Consider the following 19,964-nt stretch of genomic DNA (forward strand, 5'->3'; position numbering starts at 1 on the left):
TCATGAAGAACTGAGAAGGGAGATGCTTGGAACTCAGACATAACATGAAACAAGGTATAGAGTTCCTAGTACATAATACATAAATCATATAATATATATGGATAAATTTAGGATTTTATAAGGCTGTATTTCTCAACAGTAACCATAACTTTTATTCTATATATCGCAGATTCATGGAACTTTTATAGATGTCAATAAAAATTTTCTACATGGACCAGGCTGTACTTAAACACATGATTTATTAACTATTATTTCTAGAGTGAAGCTATGTATAATATGAAACATTTAACAATCTTATTTCATTCAATCTTATTCAATTTTTAATCCATATACTGCTACTAGTGGTGGTTTAGGATATGTTTATCTGGTGTTGTGATTCATGAAACTCTAAAATTCACAATAATAAGAGCATTAATTTGTATACATGATCTACTACAATATATGTTTTATAGAATATGAGTAAATAGGAATTTTTTGCATGGGTCCAGCTAAGCAAATCTAATTGCAAAAGGGAAGATTAAAATAAGTTTCTGCTTTGATATTACAATTTGTTTTTCTTTTTTTCTTGGTCTCCCCTACCCCCGAGAAAAGTACCACAAAAGATTTATAGTAGTATATGTAAGTGCTGCTGTCCTCCTAGTATACAAGGAAGGAAAGTAAGACAATCTCTCATTCACGTAAGACAAATAGCTATGCCAAAAGCACAAATTACATCTAATTACAGGGTATAACTTTGTCATCTTTCTTTTCATAATCTAGCCATTTACACACTTTGATTTTTTTACTTCCATTTAGGTTTATTAACATCAAAGCTTTGTCATCACTTACCTGTTTCTAGAGACATTTTTACCTGAGGCAATAAAGAATAAAAATGTCTTCACATTCTTGCTTTACTGTTGACTAAAGGAAGCTTTAGTCTTCCCTGGCCTTTCAGCATTTCATGGTTATTAAACTTCTGTATGTTGCTGTAAAGTATACTGCCCTTGGCATACCAATTTTAAATGTACTATCATTAAACCCAATGTACTGCACACATATACATTCCAATTCAAGTATACTACAGTTAAGTTCGTGTTACCCATTGAATAATGATATTAACATCTTTTACCCCTTTATCACAAAAATAATCACCACAAATATAGTTAGACAACTATTGCAAAGAAAGCAATACCAACTTAATTTTATGAATTGTATAGAGTTATCACAGCAAATTGAAATAGCTCCACTGTATTAATTACACAATCGGGGCTTTTATTCACTGATATATAATAGAAATGCATTACATCGAATGAAACTTGCAAGTTCAATTCCCAATTAATATATTTGTTTGACAGATTAAACACAATGATCCATATTCCTTGCTTTTATTTATTTAAAATTTGTGACCATTTGTTTAAGTTGGGTCATAGCCACAAAAAGGGAATTCAAATGTGAATTTAAATATTATCAGAGGAAAACAAACCATCCCTGGTATTCTCTTACTATTTTAGACTTTAAATATTTTAAAATTGGACATCCACATGCAGAAGAATGAAACTGGACCACTCTCTTTCACCATACACAAAGATAAACTCAAAATGGATGAAAGATCTAAATGTGAGACAAGATTCCATCAAAATCCTAGAGGAGAACACAGGCAACAACCTTTTTGAACTCGGCCACAGTAACTTCTTACAAGATACATCCACGAAGGCAAAAGAAACAAAAGCAAAAATGAACTATTGGGACTTCATCAAGATAAGAAGCTTTTGCACAGCAAAGGATACAGTCAACAAAACTAAAAGACAACCTACAGAATGGGAGAAGATATTTGCAAATGACGTATCAGATAAAGGGCTAGTTTCCAAGATCTATAAAGAACTTATTAAACTCAACAGCAAAGAAACAAACAATCCAATCATGAAATGGGCAAAAGACATGAATAGAAATCTCACAGAGGAAGACACAGACATGGCCAACAAGCACATGAGAAAATGCTCTGCATCACTTGCCATCAGGGAAATACAAATCAAAACCACAATGAGATACCACCTCACACCAGTGAGAATGGGGACAATTAACAAGGCAGGAAACCACAAATGTTGGAGAGGATGTGGAGAAAAGGGAACCCTCTTGCACTGTTGGTGGGAATGTGAACTGGTGCAGCCACTCTGGAAAACTGTGTGGAGGTTCCTCAAAGAGTTACAAATAGACCTGCCCTACGACCCAGCAATTGCACTGCTGGGGATTTACCCCAAAGATACAGATGCAATGAAACGCTGGGACACTTGCACCCCGATGTTTATAGCAGCAATGTCCACAATAGCCAAACTGTGGAAGGAGCCTCGGTGTCCATCGAAAGATGAATGGATAAAGAAGATGTGGTTTATGTATACAAAGGAATACTACTCAGCCATTAGAAATGACAAATACCCACCATTTGCTTCAACGTGGATGGAACTGGAGGGTATTATGCTGAGTGAAATAAGTCAATCGGAGACGGGCAAACATTATATGGTCTCATTCATTTGGGGAATATAAATAAGAGTGAAAGGGAATAAAGAGGAAAGGAGAAAAAATAAGTGGGAAATATCAGAAAGGGAGACAGAACATGGAAGACTCCTAACTCTGGGAAACGAACTAGGGGTGGTGGAAGGGGAGGAGGATGGGGGGTGGGAGTGACTGGGTGGCGGGCACTGAAGTGGGCACTTGACGGGATGAGCACTGGGTGTTATTCTGTATGTTGGCAAATTGAACACCAATAAAAAATAAAATTATTATTAAAAGACAATCTCCCCATTAAAAATATTTTAAAATTTAATGCCATGATAGAGTATGTTACTCATATTAAACTCATAATACCAATTTTTCTTCAAAATAACTTATTAGATGATACTTTTAGCAGCAATGGAAAAACTCACCAAAACAAAGCCATTAGAATTTTGTGGTAATTAACCCTGTATTCATCATACTGTTGTTTCTAAGCTCTCATTCTTCAAGAACTCCGTTATCCCCTTCCTACTAACTCTGGTTTTTTCTCTTTAGTAGCAGTCATTATAGGTCCCTCTGATATGGTCTATTTTTCCAGAGCAGTTCACAACCAGGCTCTTTTTGCCTGTTTTTAATAGACGGAAAGTGTGGAATTAGGTCAATGGCCAGCTTCTAGGACTAACCCAAACCTTTGCTTTCACTCCTGTTACAACAGAAGAAGAATCCTTTTTTATTGTCAAAGTCCAACCTTTCTACCTATGGTCTTGACTCCATATAACTTCCTTTCTCAAAGACTTCAACCTATAATTATCCCCTGAAATATCTGTAACAATTTTTGCTTTTTATTACGTCAGCTCTATCAGCATTCAAATGCCTCTACTGTCTCACATTAAAAACAAAACCTAACCTTGGTCTCGTATCTTGCCTCTTCTTGGATATCTATCCTTCACAGTTAAACTTGTAGAATGAAGTATCTCTATTCATATTCTTTGCTTCCTTTCTTTATCATTTCTCAGCACATTCCAATTAAATTTCTGTCCCCAGGATTTCCCTGAAATTTCTCATCAAGGTCAGGAACACATTCCCTACTGCCACACCCAAAGCCCAACTTTCTGTTCTCACCATCTCAACAGCCAACAGACCTAAGTAAACACCCCACCCCTTGAAAGGTTTTCTCAAGACTATACTATAGTATAGTATAGAACATTTTGCCACTTATCTAATATGTTTTGGTTATGCAAATGTCCCACTTTGAGATTATAAAAAACTGCCATATGAAACTTCTTGCTATACTTACCATAATGATGCTACAGTATCCTCTTTATGAAACTGTAGAAAATAATTGTCTTATTCACAGATTTAGTTGTTTCTAAGCAACTGACTACTATGAAGCATATAACTGGCCTGTTCTCCTCTTTGAACTTGTTGCTAAATTTAAAATCAAATTTATGATTAACCTCAAGCATAACACAAGATCTTATAGCATTATTTTATTTTTTCTATATTCATCTGAATACTACTTTTCTCTCCACTTATTGCCCACAATAGCACTTTTTAAAGTCATTTAAAATCCTCTCAGCATCAAGCTCAGGGTAAACATTCAAATACAGTTTAAAAAAACAAAACAATGACAACAACAAGGTCAGTGGGGGAAGCTGTCTACTTCAACTTCTTAGAAGTGGCTTTTCTAGGCATCCTCTTTCCTCTTTCCTTCTGATTTTCAGAAACTATTACTTAGTATCCCCTAGCAAGTTGTTTTGTGTTACTTAGGCTAAAAGTCCTCTTTTTTTTTTTTTTAATTTTTTTAAAATTTTATTTATGATAGTCACACACAGAGAGAGAGAGAGAGAGAGAGAGAGAGAGAGAGGCAGAGACACAGGCATAGGGAGAAGCAGGCTCCATGCACCGGGAGCCTGACGTGGGATTCGATCCCGGGTCTCCAGGATCGGGCCCTGGGCCAAAGGCAGGCGCCAAACCGCTGCACCACCCAGGGATCCCTAAAAGTCCTCTTCTTTTAGAACAATTCAGAATTGGCTGCAGCTCCTCTCTTCCTTCTTCCCCTTTGCCAGGGATAAGGAGTGTAGGGCATGGCATGTCCAAGGCATAGCTTCCAGGAGACTGGTTACATACAGGGAGATCCACTATTCAAATACAGATCTTCAGGGATCCCTGGGTGGCTCAGCGGTTTGGCGCCTGCCTTTGGCCCAGGGTGCGAGCAGGGATCAAGTCCCGTGTCGGGCTCCTGGCATGGAGCCTGCTTCTCCCTCTTCCTGTGTTTCTGCCTCTCTTTCTCTCTATCATAAATAAATAAAGATTAAAAAAAAATACAGATCTTCCTTGAGTTATGATGGGGTTACATCCCCAAAAAACCCACTGTGAGCTGAAAATATCCTAAGTCAAAAATGCATCCAATAGACCTAATCTACGAAAAATCACAGCTTAGCCTAGCCTACCTTTAATGTGCTCAAAACACTGACATTAGCCTACAGTTGGGCAAAATCATCGAACACAGAGCCAGTCTTATAATGGAGTACTGGCTAACTTATGTAATTGACCTAAACTACTGAAACTGACAAATAGTATGGTTGTAAGGGTATATGTTGTTAATTACTCTTTTGATCACATGCCTGATTGGGAGCTGCAGCTTGTTGTTGCTGCCCAGCATCATGAGAGTAGGTACCACACATCACTAGCCTGGGAAAAGGCCAAAATTCAAAGTATCGTTTCCACCAAATGGGCATCACTTTTGCACCACTGTAAAGTCTAAAAACTGTAAATCAATCACCAGAGGTTGGTGACTGTCTGCAAATTATGATGGTCATGGATTGAAACCCTCTGAATAAAGCAGGAATCCATGAGTCCAAATGAATGAATGAATGAATGAATGAACGAACGAAAGAACAGTGGAGAAGAGAAAGCCTCATGAAGCCTCAAACTATCTTCCCACAAAACACTAATTAATGATTGTAAAATACACATTAACTTTACAATGGAGAAACCTGTCAGACACCATCTTACCAAATGACAAAAATTAGTATCATCAGTAGCAATCTATATCATATGCCTCCTTAATATGATACATTGAGAAGAACACAGCAAAGCTGTAGTGTTATTCTTAACAAAAATACATAAATCATGAGGAAATATCAGCCAAATCTAAATTTAGGGATCTAAATTCTGCAAGGTAACTAGCCTCTGCTCAGTGAGGTCAAAGGGCTTTAAAACTGCAAACAAGTCTTAGAACAATATACATGGACTGAAGCTTGGAGGGAAAGGCACACTAATTTTGAACTGAATTTAGCCATTTTAAACATAGCTTTAGTTGCATACTCCATTCATTCACTCATTCATTCCTCAATTAAATAACTACTATGAGCCACAGACTGCTAAGTATTGTTAGTAAAATGATAATAAAAATGAAAAATTATGTATAAGTACTTTAGAATGGTAGTTGCACAATTTAGCCAAGTGCCCTGTCACTTTATCACAAGAACTGCCTTTCCTTCAGTTTCCACTAACATGTTCCTCGCTTCCATTTGAGACCTCACCAGAAGCACCTGTAAAATTCATAGCTGTAGGAACAGTCTCTTCAAGGCAATCTAGACCATTTGTATCATATGTCTCAAAACTTCCCCTGCCTCTATCCATTAATGCCTTATCTAATCCAAAACTACTTTCAGTTTTAGTATTTGTTTCAGCAGCACTCTAATTCCCAGTACCAAAATCTGTTATTAGTCAGGGTTCTCTAGATTCTAGAGAGGAATCCATTCTAGAAATGCGCCAATAAGGTAATCCTATATAAAGGGAGAGAGAGGGAGGAAGAAATTTATTTTAAGAAACTGGCTCATTGGATTGTGGGGAACAGCAAACCCAAAATGTGTGGGTCGGGCTGTAATTTCTGGATTCAGGCAAGGTCTCTATGTTGCCTTCAGAGACCAAATTCTTTCTTCCTCAGGAAACCTCTGCTTTGCCCTTAAGGCCCTTCACTGAATGGATTACATGATGGAGGGTAATCTGCTTTACTCAAGTCTACTGATTTAAATGTTAATCACATCTCTGGGTGCTAGGGTGGCTCAGTTGTGAAGTAGCATCTGACCTGATCTATGGGTCGTGAGTTCAAGCTCCGAGTTGGACTCCACACTGGGTATGGAGCCTACTTAAATGTTAATCACATCTAAAGAGGGATCCCTGGGTGGCGCAGCGGTTTAGCGCCTGCCTTTGGCCCAGGGCGCGATCTTGGAACCCGGGGTCGAATCCCACGTCGGGCTCCCGGTGCATGGAGCCTGCTTCTCCCTCTGCCTGTGTCTCTGCCTCTCTCTCTCTCTCTCTCTCTCTCTGTGACTATCATAAATAAATAAAAAATTAAAAAAAATAATTAAAAAAAAAATCACATCTAAAGAAAATCTTCATAGTAATATGTAGACTGTTTAACCAAACAACTGGGAACCACAGCCTCACCAATTTGACACATAAAATTAATGATCATACTGACTTCACTAATTTTCCTGTCATCATTAATGTTTGTCTCAATAATATAAAAATGATAATTTCAACAATGTTTATAACCTTTTAATTTTTTTCACTACAATGAAAATATTCTAAACCTCAGTTACTATACCATAATATCAGGAATTTTACAAAGAGCAGTAACAAGTAATTCCATGAGAAATTTCTGATGGAGGAGGATGTATCTTGCAACTATGGAAATGTACATCCAACAAACATTTAAGTTTAGCATTAGAGAGACAATATGAAAGAAAAGCTCATTTTGTTGAGTTCTTTTATTCCTTGATAACAAACACAAAGGACAAGTTGGACTCTATTAAATGCTCACATATTCTCAGCACTGCATATGATGCCAGTAAGAAATCCAGTCAGTGCCCTTTGTAACAAGTGGTCAATTGGAGTTTTTCCTGTTGAAACCTGGGTCAGACATTCTTCAACTCTAGGGTCAATTGTTTCAGCTTCTATTCTACTCTTCTTTGTCCTGCTTTCTGATGCTGGAACTGAACCCCCTGCAGAATTTTCTCCTTTGTTAGCTAGAAGAATTTTAGCTTCTGTCAATAGAGGGCACTGGAGTGACACTGAAGAAAATAGAGGTGGGAAGGCATTTCTGCCTTTTTTATTCAGAGCTAGAGCCAAGCGTCCCTCACAGACCAGCCAGGGCCACTTTCAGTCAAGTCCAGCAAGCAGATAAAGTAATCTGGCTGTACCCTCAGGATGCAAACTTCCCATTTGGTGGACAGCTTCCATGGCTGCTCTGGTGGGGCCATTAGGCCACACACAACCCACCAGATACCTCTTATGAGCAGCTCCAGGTGCTACTTCTAAAGCAGCTCTGGCCATGCCATCAGGCCACATTCTTCCACTCAGTGGGCTGCTTCTATGGACCAGTTCCAGACCCCACACACCTTGCAGCAATGACAAGCTTCTTCCAAAGACTAGCTCTGGTCTGTACCATCTGGCCAGAGCTACTAACAGTGGACTTACTATTTCTGTGGTAACCATGCCCTCTTCAAAGAGGCTAAATCTCAGCTTCTGGGGTTGGAGGAGCTTTCCCAAGTCCTTAGTTCCTTCTTTTTGAGGCTACTTTTTGACACCTACTACTTGTGAAGCCCTTAATGTCCTTTACTCCTTTAGAAGTCAACCACCTTTACTAGATAATTCTTTATATTAAACCTCGTCATTCAAATTACTGTTTTATATTTCTGTCTCCTAACTGGACTCTGAGAGAGATCAATCCTACTTTTAATTTCATATTCTATAACTGTTCAAAATCAATCCAGGAACTAATATTGTTAAAATGTTGGGGCGCCTGGGTGGCTCAGTCACTTAAGCATCTGCTTTCCCTCTCTGCCCCTCCTCTCCACTCCCATTCAAATAAATAAATAAATAAATAAATAAATAAATAAATAAATAGATAAATAAATAAATAAAATCTTTAAAAAATTGTTAAAATGTCCATACTGCCCAAGTGATTTACAGATTTGATGCAGTCCCCATCAAAATCCCAATGGCATTCTTTACAGAAATGAAAAAAAAAATCCTAAAATTCATATAGAACTACAAAGATCCTGAAAAGACAACCCAATCTTGAGCAAGAAGAACAAAACTGGAGGCATCACACTTCCTGATTTCAAAATACACTACAAAGCACAGTAATAAAAATAGTGTGGTATTCGCATAAAAACAGACATATGGAACAGAATAGAGCCCAGACGTAAGACCACACACAACAGGAAAAGGATAGTCTCTTCAACAAATAGTGTAAAGAAAATTGGATATCCGTACATAGAAAGATGAAATTGGAGCCTTATCTCATACCACATATGAAAATTAAAGAGGATGAAAGACTTAAATGACAGATCCAAAACATTAGACCTACTAGAGGAACACAATGGAGAAAAGCTTCTTGACAGTGATCTGGGTAATGATTTTTCTTAATGTGACCAAAAGCACAGGCAACATAAGCAAAAATTATAATGTGAGATTGCATCAAACCTAAAAAAAAAGCTTATGCAGAGCAAAGGAAACCACATAGTGAAAAGCAACCTACAGAATGTGAGAAAATATTTACAAAGCATTATCTGATAAGGTGTTAATATCCAAAATAAATAAGGAACTCACACAACCAAGTGGCCAAAGAAATGAATGTAAACTGGTACAGCCACTATGAAAAGCAGTACAGAGGTTTCTCAGAAAATTAAAAATAGAATTACCATATGATCCAGTAATACTACTTCCCAGTATACATTTGAAGGAAATGAAATCAGCACTTCCATATTCACTGCAGCATTGTTTACATTAGTTGTCCATTGATGGCTGAATGGAAAAGATGTGATATGCAAAATATTATTCAGTCTTGAATGGGAAATCATGCCACGTGCAACAATATGGATGAACACAGAGGACATTACGCTAAGTGAAATAAGCCAAATACAGAAAGACAAATGTGACATGATCTCACTTAGCTATGAAATCTAAAATAGTGAAATAGAAGTAGTTGTTCGAAGTTGGTGGAAATGGGAAGATGTTGATCAAAGAGTAAAAGTTTCAGTTATGCAAGATGAACATATCCTAGAGATATACCATTAAGCATCGTGACTACATTTAAAAATGCTGTTATGATACATCAGAAATTTGTTAACAGGGTAAATCTTAAGTGTTCTCATCACACACATATATACATTCAATGATAACTACATAAGGTGATGGATATGATAAATAATTTGATGCGGTGATCATCTCACAATGTATAAAAAATCAAGTTGTATACTTAAAAATTTTTGTACATGTATTTAAAAATTTTTTTAAAGATTTATTTATTTTTGAGAGAGTGCTCATGCACAGTAGAGGGAGGGGGAGAAGAAGAAAGAGTTGGAAGCAGACTCCCTGATGAGCACAGAGCCCTATGCAGGGGCACTATCCCAGGACTCTGAGATCACGACCTGAGTCAAAATCCAGAATTGGATGCTTAACTGATTAAGACACTAAGGCGCCCCTCAAGTTGTACACTGTAAATATGTATAATTTTTATGTTGATTATACCTCAATAAAGCTAGAAAACAAAACACCCTTCTAGGAGTGCTGCTAAAAATGTGGGAATGGGAGGAACTTATATTCTTCTTGCCTTCTATTTTGGCTATTGCTTTCATCTAGTGCTTAAACCACACGAACTTTGTGTAACTCTGTTGAAGCATCTGTGAACATACTAGACTTTACTGAAGACTAGAAGGGCAATGGGGAGATCGAAAGGTTACAGAGAATCCAGTCTTTCCAATTTTGTCCTTCCTTCTCCCTTTCATTTCTATGCCCACATTTCCTTATGTGCTCCATATTCTTCTGCCTCTCCTTACCCCTGAAGCCCAAGTCAGTTACATTCAGGCTCTTATGGGGCTTACTCTCCACCCGAAACTTAGTAGGTAAACCAAAACCAAAACTCTCCCTAAGAAAAATTTTAACCAATTGTGAAGGTACAGATCTCATTATATTTACATCTTAATATTTCAGTGTAAGAAATATATATAGTGTATACTATGCATTTAACTATAATATCAAAATATATCAGAATAATATCAAAATATAACATCACAAAAAACACAAAAAATATAACATCACTATTATCAAAATATAGTTTTTATTTATATGGTTAGTTTTCACCATATGTCAGGATTATTTCCAAATTCAAAAACAATTTAACTGGCTTGGGGTTTACAAGTTGAAGCATCTCAGTAACTAGAATGAAAGTGCAATTAACTTTATTTAAATTCTAAAATTAATTTTGATATTTTACTATGACAGCAGAGGATAAAAGCTTACTATATAAAGACAAATATAAAAGTGAATTAAAAATGAAATCTCATACACATGAATAGATGAAATAGACCCATCTTTAAACTTTTGAGAGAAAGGTATACCTATTATTGCTACAAATTCTATCGATTTATTCACCCATTCAATGTTTACCACACCTACTATGCACAAGACTTTTCTGGGCCCTTGGGATATAGCAGAAAAGAGCAAGGTTTCTTATTTACTTATATGTTCTACTGGGAATATGAGATGACAAATCTTTATGAGTTGAAGTGTGTAATTGAGTATATACAGAACATTTAGTAACTTAGCTGATTCTAACCATTTTTAGATACTGCTTGTCTAATATTTCTGTAAATGCCAATCAAATAAAAGTTAGACAAGGTCATTTTGTTATACAGTGCAGGTTATTCATTCACTCTTTAAATAAACATATTATGTCCCATTACGTGACTGTAAATATACAAAGGTGAAAAGACGAAGAGACCATTTTTGTAGGAAAAGACAAAATAAACAAATAGATAAAATAACTTTGGAGAGTAATAAATTCTACTCAGGAAAAAACCGATGAGGGGGCACCTGGGTGGTTCAGTGGTTGAGCATCTGCCTTTGGCTCAGGGTGTTATTCCAGGATCATGAGATTGAGTCCCACATTGGGCTCCCTATAGGGAGCCTGCTTCTCCCTCTGTCTGTCTGGGCTTGCCCCTCTCTCTGTCTCCCTCATGAATGAACAAATAAAATCTAAAAAAAAAAAAAAAAAGAAAGGAAAGAAAGAAAAAACTGATGAAATGTTAGTGGGGGAAATTTCAAAGATATATAAATATACACAAATACACATATCAATGGAAATCGAATACCTATGAAACTATATAAGACATTTGAATTTATTTAGAATAAAAAACATTTATACAGTATTATAGACTAAGTTATTCAAATCATTTTTTTAAGATTTATTTATTCATTTGAGAGAGAGCATGTGTATGTAAGCATGCATGGAGGGGTGGGGGTGGCAGGGAAAGAATCTCAAGGAGTTGCCCTGCTGAGTGTGAGCCCAAAGAAGGGCTTGATCTCAAGATCCTGAGATCTGACCTTAGCTGAAATCAAGAGATGGACACTCAATCAACAGAGTCACCAGGTGCCCCAATAATTTCACTTTTTAAATGTAATTTTTAAACAAATTTTTCATTAAAAGCAAACGAAAAAAATCCTGTTATGAAGTTAGGGAAACATAGCATTCAATGTCACATAAATAACTTGGAAATTAAGATAAGGCCAAAAATACAAACATTTTGAGAATAAATGAAATATTGATAAAATTAACAAAGAAGGCAAATACTATTACTGTTTTGTCAACTGTGAACTATATTGCATTTTACTTTGGCTTTATGGCTTTTTCTTTACCTTCCCCCCAACCCCTCCAGTTTTAGGTCTTATTATTACAATGATATGGATGGTTCAGAAAAGCTTTATAGTTAGTCTGATCTGACATAGCATTGAGGATTTACTTAGTGATATGAAAATTTGTTTTCATCAGTTATAGTTTATCAATATATTACCTCTAGCTTATAAAAACAAAATACAATAACAGCTTTTGTTACTGAAATACCTGCAGGAAGAAAATAATTTTGCCATTCTGACTCTAACCACTCCTAACCGCTTTCACCACTGAAATAACTTTGTTTTTAAATATATCGTTGTTTATTAACAATGCAGCTACCCTTTATAGAAAAATGGACTGGAATAATAGAACACTTTTATATTTCCCCTTCTAATAATTGATCTGATTTTACTATGTCTGAACCAATTAAAATAATATTGTAAAGGGAGTAATAGTAAAATCTTAGAACAGTTTTCAAATATTCTTAAATGTTTCAGAAGAAGCAATTTACAAAAAAGTAAATATTATGCTCAGGTGCTACAAAGCAAATTCTCTAAGGATCTGTAGGATGAAGTGTTTTCTTGCCCAGCTGAAGTCACTACATATTTTTAAAAACACTACAATTGCATTTTATGTAACATCTGCAACTCAGATTCTTTGCAAATTTATCTTCTAAATGTCTTTCAAATTATCCACTAACTTATCTCTCTCTGGAATTCCAACAGCTCCCTCATCCAGTTTTCAATTCATTGTCTTCACTAAAGTCTTGATACTCTTTCTAAAGGTCAAAGCCAAATTTGTGATAGAGAAATATATGTAACTTTATGCATGAAATAACTGATATAGTGGCAGATTGGATAAATACTCTGATTTCAAAGATGTGATACTTTGAGATACCTGTAACAATAACAGGAAAATATCTGAGATTTCTGTTGACAACAAAGTCAGCTGTTATAAGTACTACATCTTTTTGCCTAAATCTGTAACTGAAGAAAATGTTAAATTATAAGTTAATAAAAAAGAAAGTATTATTTTTCTATTTAAAGTCATAAACTCCCTGAATTCTAAGTCTGCACCTTTTGGGGTACAGGAGGGTTAAGAACCCCCACAATGTCTCCCTGTTATCTTCAAGATAAAAATTTCTGTCATAGAGCTAAAGGGCACCTCTTGATGATTCTTTGCTACCACGCATCCCATTTTGAGCCTTATCTTTTTACAGCTCACATTCTATACAGTCACTCTTCTGCAGAACTCTGCAACATATTCCCTTTGCTTATAACGTTCTTCCCATTCTTTTTGCCCAGCAAACTTCCAGTCATTCTACAAGTGCCCCTATACTTATCATTACTTCAGAAAACCAAAACTGTTAGGTGCTCTTTCATTGTGCTTCCATAGCACCCAGAACTTACCCCTATCACATTTATCAACCTGGATTAAAATTGCCCTCCCCTATTAAACCATAAGCATTTGAACTGTACTTCGAACTGCCAGTCCTTGCATACCGCTGCAGAACAGGCACTTCAATAATTACGGAGGGATGGAAAGAAAGAAGGAAACTCCAATTTATTTGTTGTTTCATGACCTTGATTTCTTCTACCCTTACTTTCTGATCAACCCTCACAAATGCAAGCTGTTGGTCACCATGGGAATCACGAAAGTATAGAATTCATTAATATAAATTCCCTATTTTTTAAAAAAGATTTTTAATTTACTTATTCATGAGAGACACAGAGAGAGAGAAAGAGAGAGAGAGGGAGAGGCAGAGACACAGGCAGAGGGAGAAGCAGGCTCCACGCAGGGAGCCTGACGTGGGACTCAATCCCAGGTCTCCAAGATCAGGCCCTGGGCTGACGGCGCTAAATCGCTGAGCCACCCGGGCTGCCCTAAATTCCCTATTTTTACTGGAAAACTCACCTCTGTGATGACCGAGAGTGAAGGTCATTATTACTATTGTTAAATATCCATGTCAGGAAGATTCTACCATCTTGCAATAACTATACTATCAAGATGGTATGTGTACGTATCTATCAGTAATTCTCAACTGTGCACACATGACTCCAAAGTGGTGGTTGTGGCAGAGGGATTAAGAGGCCCCCTTTTAGGGCAGTATTATCAGAATGACTGAGGGAGAAGGAGAGTTTTCAAAATAAAATGAGGCTGGGTGGTTCAGTCTGTTCAGCTACTGACTCTTGATTTCAGCTCAGATCCTGATCTCAGAGTCATGAGATTAAGCCCCATCTTGGGCTCCTCATTGGGCTGTGGAGCCTGCTTCAGATTCTCTCTCCTCCCTCTACTCAGCTCATGCATGCTCACTCGCTTTCTCCTTCTGTCTTAAAAAAACAAAATAAAACACAAAAAAACCATAAAACCAGTGGATAATAAAATCGTTTCTGCATTACTTCAACTAGGCTGAAAGTACTACAAGTTGGAGGCGGGGAGAGAGCTGGGGAAAATTCAAAATATACTGGTATAAAATTGAACACAGATGGGCTAGAAGTGGTACCCCCACCCCCCAAAAATACAATGAGATGACTAATTGAAATGAGAATCTACAAATTGCTGAGGGGATAAAAATTGAAGTCATGTTCTGAAAGGGAGTGAATTACTGTAACTTTTGAGTACTGATAAGTTATAGTGTTACTACAAAGGGCTTTGAATGACAAAACTTTTTATTATTTATTTATATATTTATTTTTAAAGATTCTATTTATTCACGAGAGACACAGAGAGGCACAGAGACACAGGCAGAGGGAGAAGCAGGCCCCATGCAGGGAGCCTGATGTGGGACGATCCCAGGTCTCCAGAATCATACCCCGGGCTGAAGGCGGTGCTAAACTGCTGAGCCACCTGGGCTGTCCGAATGACAAAACTTTTAAATGTGGATTTTATCCTAGGTCCAATGACGCAGTAATGGTTTCTAAAGAAGGGTAGATTCTGTGGTTAAACAGTGATATACTTGGGATGATTAACCCAAGGGTCCTCACAGGATGAATTAAGAGGCTGAGAAAAGAGAGAAACCAAAGATGAATAATAAATTGAATCCTGGCACCAGAAGAACTAACAAAAATGCTACAAAATACCACAAGACAGATCCTTCCATCTATGATCAGAAATGGCAAAAGGATGAGAAATTTATTGCATTATCTGTGTAGCATCTTAATTTAAGTAAAAATATCATTGACAAATGACATTATCAAATAATAAGTAAAAAATATCATTGACAAATGATATTTTTACTTGTATTAAAGTAAAATTTGATTTTAATTCACAAGGCCTTTTCCCCTCTCTTTCATCGTATCTGATTGTTCCTTGGGCTTTTCATTAGAAAGGAACAATGTAAACTTAACAAGCAGAAAGAATACCTGCTTCTGGTTTTCAAAGCAATGCACACACTAAAACGTATTAAAAGTCTATAAAATATCTAAAAAGCAGTAATTTTTCAAATTTTCAAACACTTTACATGGCAATTTTATATTGAAGTGGGGAACTTTTACCTTTAGTACCTGGACGTTTTAGAGGAGATGTGTTTTGCTTAGTGCTTGTAGTCCACTGAAGCATTAAGGTTTATAATCACGTAATGATGTTCCTTTACAGTAGATCATAAAATCTGTAAATTATCAACCAGCTAATTTTTATGGTTGACACTTTCATGATTAAAAACAAGTCATCTCTTAGGGACAGCTTCACCGTGCTATACAAAGAGCCAGCCAAAGCTTCAGTTATAAAGGTGGACTTTATGTCGGGTGGGGACCTGGACACACAGCCGTCACAGATCTGAGCGCCCCTTCCCCACAACAGAGGGACAGGGGTCGCCGCGCTGCGAGAAAGCTGCAAGTTACGAGTGCCGAAGTGAGACAGGCTCCCACTCCTCACCGCCAGTTGACGCAGGGGGCTTTGTGTGTTTGCCTTTCGCGGAATTCTCACAAAAGAGCCGGACTCTCCCGGCCCTGACCTCGAATGACCTCGGGGCGCGCGGGGGGCGGGGCGCGGAAGGAACGCTCGCTGCCTGTCGGGGGTCTTCGGCAGCACGGCCCCTACCTGGACTCGGGAAGAGGAGCCGGGGCTGCCCGCCCCAGACCCTCACCCTCCATCCCCGGAGGTCTGAGGACGGAGGGGCTTGGCTGGGCTGGCGAAAAGGACAGATCCCGTACCTGTGCTAAGACGGTGAGGCTGCCTTGGGGTGCCGCGACGTTCTTGCGGCCATGGTACCATACCACTCCTGTGCTTGCTAGGGCTGCGCCGGCCACGGCCGCGGTCAGGGGGCCGAGGCCGGGCAGAGCTCGCCGTCCCGCCGCGACCCCACGCCGCAGTCTTCCGCTCCAGGCTGCCAGCCAAGCACCTCTTGCCGCAGCGGCCGCCATCTTTGCGGAAGCGCCCCATCTAGGAGCCCGGAGAAGTCCCGCGCAGCCGCGGATCTCGCGAGACCCGGCCGGCCTCCGCCTGGCCCCTGGAGCAAGCGTCCTGGCGGGCAGCGGTTCGGGGAGAGCTGCGGGGGAGGGAACCGGGAAGTGGTCAGGCCGGGACCCCGAGTGGCCTCCCCGGTCGCGAAAGAGAGTTCCAGTAGTGTGTAGGCAGGCCCTACTTTTTTCGTTGGGAGAGTGTGTCCCTCGCTAGGGGGAAGCCCGTGTTGAGGCCCCGCGGGTTCGAGGGAGGCGCGGGTGGGTGAGCCAGGCCCTCGGGGCAGTGATGTGCTGGATCGTGTGTCCGGCTCGGGTCTCGGGTGGACGGGATCCTCCTAGTGAGGAGCTGCACCGTGTGGATGCCGTCTGAGCCCTGGAACCCCATCCCTGCAGACGTTGGCGCTGGAACCGAAAAACCTGCACATTCCCCACAACTACACTCGCTCTGAATTCCACAAGCCCACGCGTGTTAACAATTTCTTAACTGTTGTTCTGAAGTGTGCAGAAGCTGCAGATACTTTCCCGCAGGCGGTTTAAAATAAGATCAGTTAGCTCGCCCAGCTTCTAGTAAACAAAAAGGTTTTAAAAATGTTTTTTTTTTTTAAAAATTGTGTGCGTGTTCTTACTTTAATGGCTAAGCAAACTTCATTGATTTTGAAGTGTGGTAGAATATACACACCGCAGTCTTCACCATTTTTAAGTGTACGGTTATTAGCTCAGTTGTGTTGGGGACATTGACGTTGAGCAACCATCTCTACCGTCCATCTCCAGAACTTCTTTTCCTCTTGCAAAACAGGCAAACTTAAAAAAAAAAAAAAAGGTGTCTTCCCCATCTGTCTTCTTCATCCTTCCCATTCTTATATTCTTGACTGATCTCTCATTTTTGCTAAATCCTATCCTATCCCAGCCTTCTAACTTTGATGCAGTGTTTTCTAATGAGCTCCGGAACAAAGCCTCTCTATTTCAGGCAATCATTATTTGCCCAATGTTGAATTTAAACTCTGTTCCAGTTAACTGTTACCTATTATCCCATCTAGGACTGAGTCAGATGCAGAAGAACACTTACCCCATGTCACAGTTGTCAGTGTTTCCCCTTGGAAAGGCTGAGAATAATACCTCAGTCCCAGGTGTTCCATTGGTCATGGGAAATGATTTGCACGAGGCTCATGCCTCTAGCAGAGGCCTTTGTTTTGTAGCCTCTGGTCCTCCATTCTTCAGTCTTTTCAGAGTACATTTACTTAATAAACTTTGTTCAGCCTCTGAAATGTCCTTAGTCATAGAAGCTTTACTTGGACATGTGGTAACTTACAGCTAAAAGATGCCAAGATCCTTAGCACATAATCAGTGCCATCTTGACGTTTGTAAAACAAACAAAACACCGAAACTGAAAAACAAGTGCCACACTAAATCTAATTTGACCACTTAATTCTCGGATTGTTTTGTCATGATCTGCCTCTAGTTCTTGCTCCCTTTTTCTGAGCCAACTTGTCTAAATCTGCAGTCAGAGCTTCTTCGCTACCCCCTCCCCCCAGCTGCTGAAACCACTTTGGATGTGCCTTTCCAGGCGAGAAGTAAGCAGATGAGACTCACTGTACACACTTGTGAGCCAAACCACAGGGTTGGAATCCTGTCTGTACTAGGATAATCCATGTGATTTGGGGCAAATTACTTAATCTCTCGGTCTCAGTTTTCTTAACTGTAAACAACTCTCATGGTTTGGGATTGGGGGATTACTGAGATACTCTGTAGAACTAGCAGAATGCCTGGCACATTGTAGGCTCACCACAGATGTTCATTTACCTTCTTCAAATTTTGGTTTACTCCCGCCCTCTCATCACAAATGAAATTGGCTGAGACCTGACCTCTTCTTACCTTGTAATATAGTCTTGATTTCCACAAACCATAGTTAAAATGGTAGTTAAATGTCTAATTCACACAGTCCCTCTATCCATTTAATGAAACCCCACATCTACTGCTTAGTCATGGCTCCAAGCCCCAAATAAATGCATATTCCCATTAGAACATTTGGCATATTTAGAAATATTTTATTTATCCCACAGTTTGACATCATTTTGGGAAAGGCTATATCTTCTTTTGGACTGGTACAATGCCCAACACATATTAGACATTCAATGAGTGAATATATGAATAAGTAAAAAAAATAGAGGGCACAAATGAAACTGGTGGATCTATTTCCATTCTTTGATATCAAACATACAGAAATATATATAGTTTATTTTTTTCAAGACAAAAACCTTACTTTAAATTATTTTGCTGAAAATCTTTGAATGTACTTGGAAAACTGCTTTGATTTTTTTGGTTTTGGCTTTATTGTTGTTGGTTTTTTGTTTTTGTTTTTGTTTTCTGCATTATGTGCCTATGCCTGTAGAACTCTCATTAAGATTTAATCTATTCAAACTTTTCTTCTGCAGAGAAACAAATTCTTATAATAGAACCAATCTCTAGCCGACTAACCATTCTAAGTATGAAATCTTCCCTGGCAGCTGCTGACATTTGTCTAAGTGCATTGCCTATATTGGTCTTTTTAGGCTCCAGCTTTGTTCATTTCTTCATCATTAGCTGTAGAGAAAATATACATCCTCGACTGGGATGTATTTTCAACCATGTAGTTTATAAAGTAATCTCCGAGTAAAGAACTGCTTCTAACACTGTAAGATCTATGCTGTTTTAAATCGTAATTGGAGGAAAAACAGTAGAGAAACAGTGATAGTTCTAAAATATCATTCTAAATTCACTTATTCTGTGCTCCTTTTCTGGAGGAGGGACATAAGTTATATGACAGAAGAACTATTCTCGGGGGACTTCACTTTTACTGGAGGCCAGGCCTGAATCCAAAACAATGCAAGATGGCATTTAACTGTTATACAGAGGAGGAGGAGTGTGGTTGGCTAGAATAGTCAAAGACAACTAGGGAAGGAAGGAGACTTGATCTGGAACTTGGAAAGTGAGAAAGATTTGGATAGATAGGATCCTCAAAGATTGTAGGAACAGTAGAGTTGAGAGATGGGAGAAACCGTGTTATGGTGTGTGTTTACCTAGCACGGAGTAGAAGGACTGGTGTAGGTCTGGCCTTTAGTGGCTTGAGGGCCACAGGGTATCATGCAGTGCTTCCACTAATATATGGAACAACTTTTAGCTCTTTTGGCCCTCTATACATGTTTATCTTGGGGTATTTATGCCTTTTTTCTGGTATCCACCTTGTGTCTGATCTCCTCCTTTGTATGTCAGACACTCTCTACCCAGTGTTTACCTTCTTCCTGTTCTGGCCTTTCTCTAAATTATCCAGGGGCTTCTCTAAATTATTTTCCTTCTTACCTACAACTAAAAGTTTGACTTTCTTGGTGGTGTTGGTCTTGAACAAAAGAGATCAACTAGCTTTTCTT

General features: G+C 38.6%; 1 protein-coding gene across 1 annotated transcript in view; it reads right to left on the reverse strand.

Moving 5' to 3' along the window:
• Nucleotides 1-16,565, reverse strand: part of MICU2 (mitochondrial calcium uptake 2) — a 131,650-nt gene extending 115,085 nt beyond the window's left edge. Inside the window, exon 1 of the mRNA XM_025996662.2 lies at nt 16,312-16,565. Coding sequence (XP_025852447.1) covers nt 16,312-16,521 — 210 coding nt within the window. The 5' untranslated portion in view covers nt 16,522-16,565. The remainder of the gene's footprint in view (nt 1-16,311) is intronic.
• Nucleotides 16,566-19,964: the final 3,399 nt, after the last annotated feature.

The sequence above is a fragment of the Vulpes vulpes genome, chromosome 9 (assembly GCF_048418805.1).
Source record: "Vulpes vulpes isolate BD-2025 chromosome 9, VulVul3, whole genome shotgun sequence".
Classification (NCBI taxonomy): domain Eukaryota; kingdom Metazoa; phylum Chordata; class Mammalia; order Carnivora; family Canidae; genus Vulpes; species Vulpes vulpes.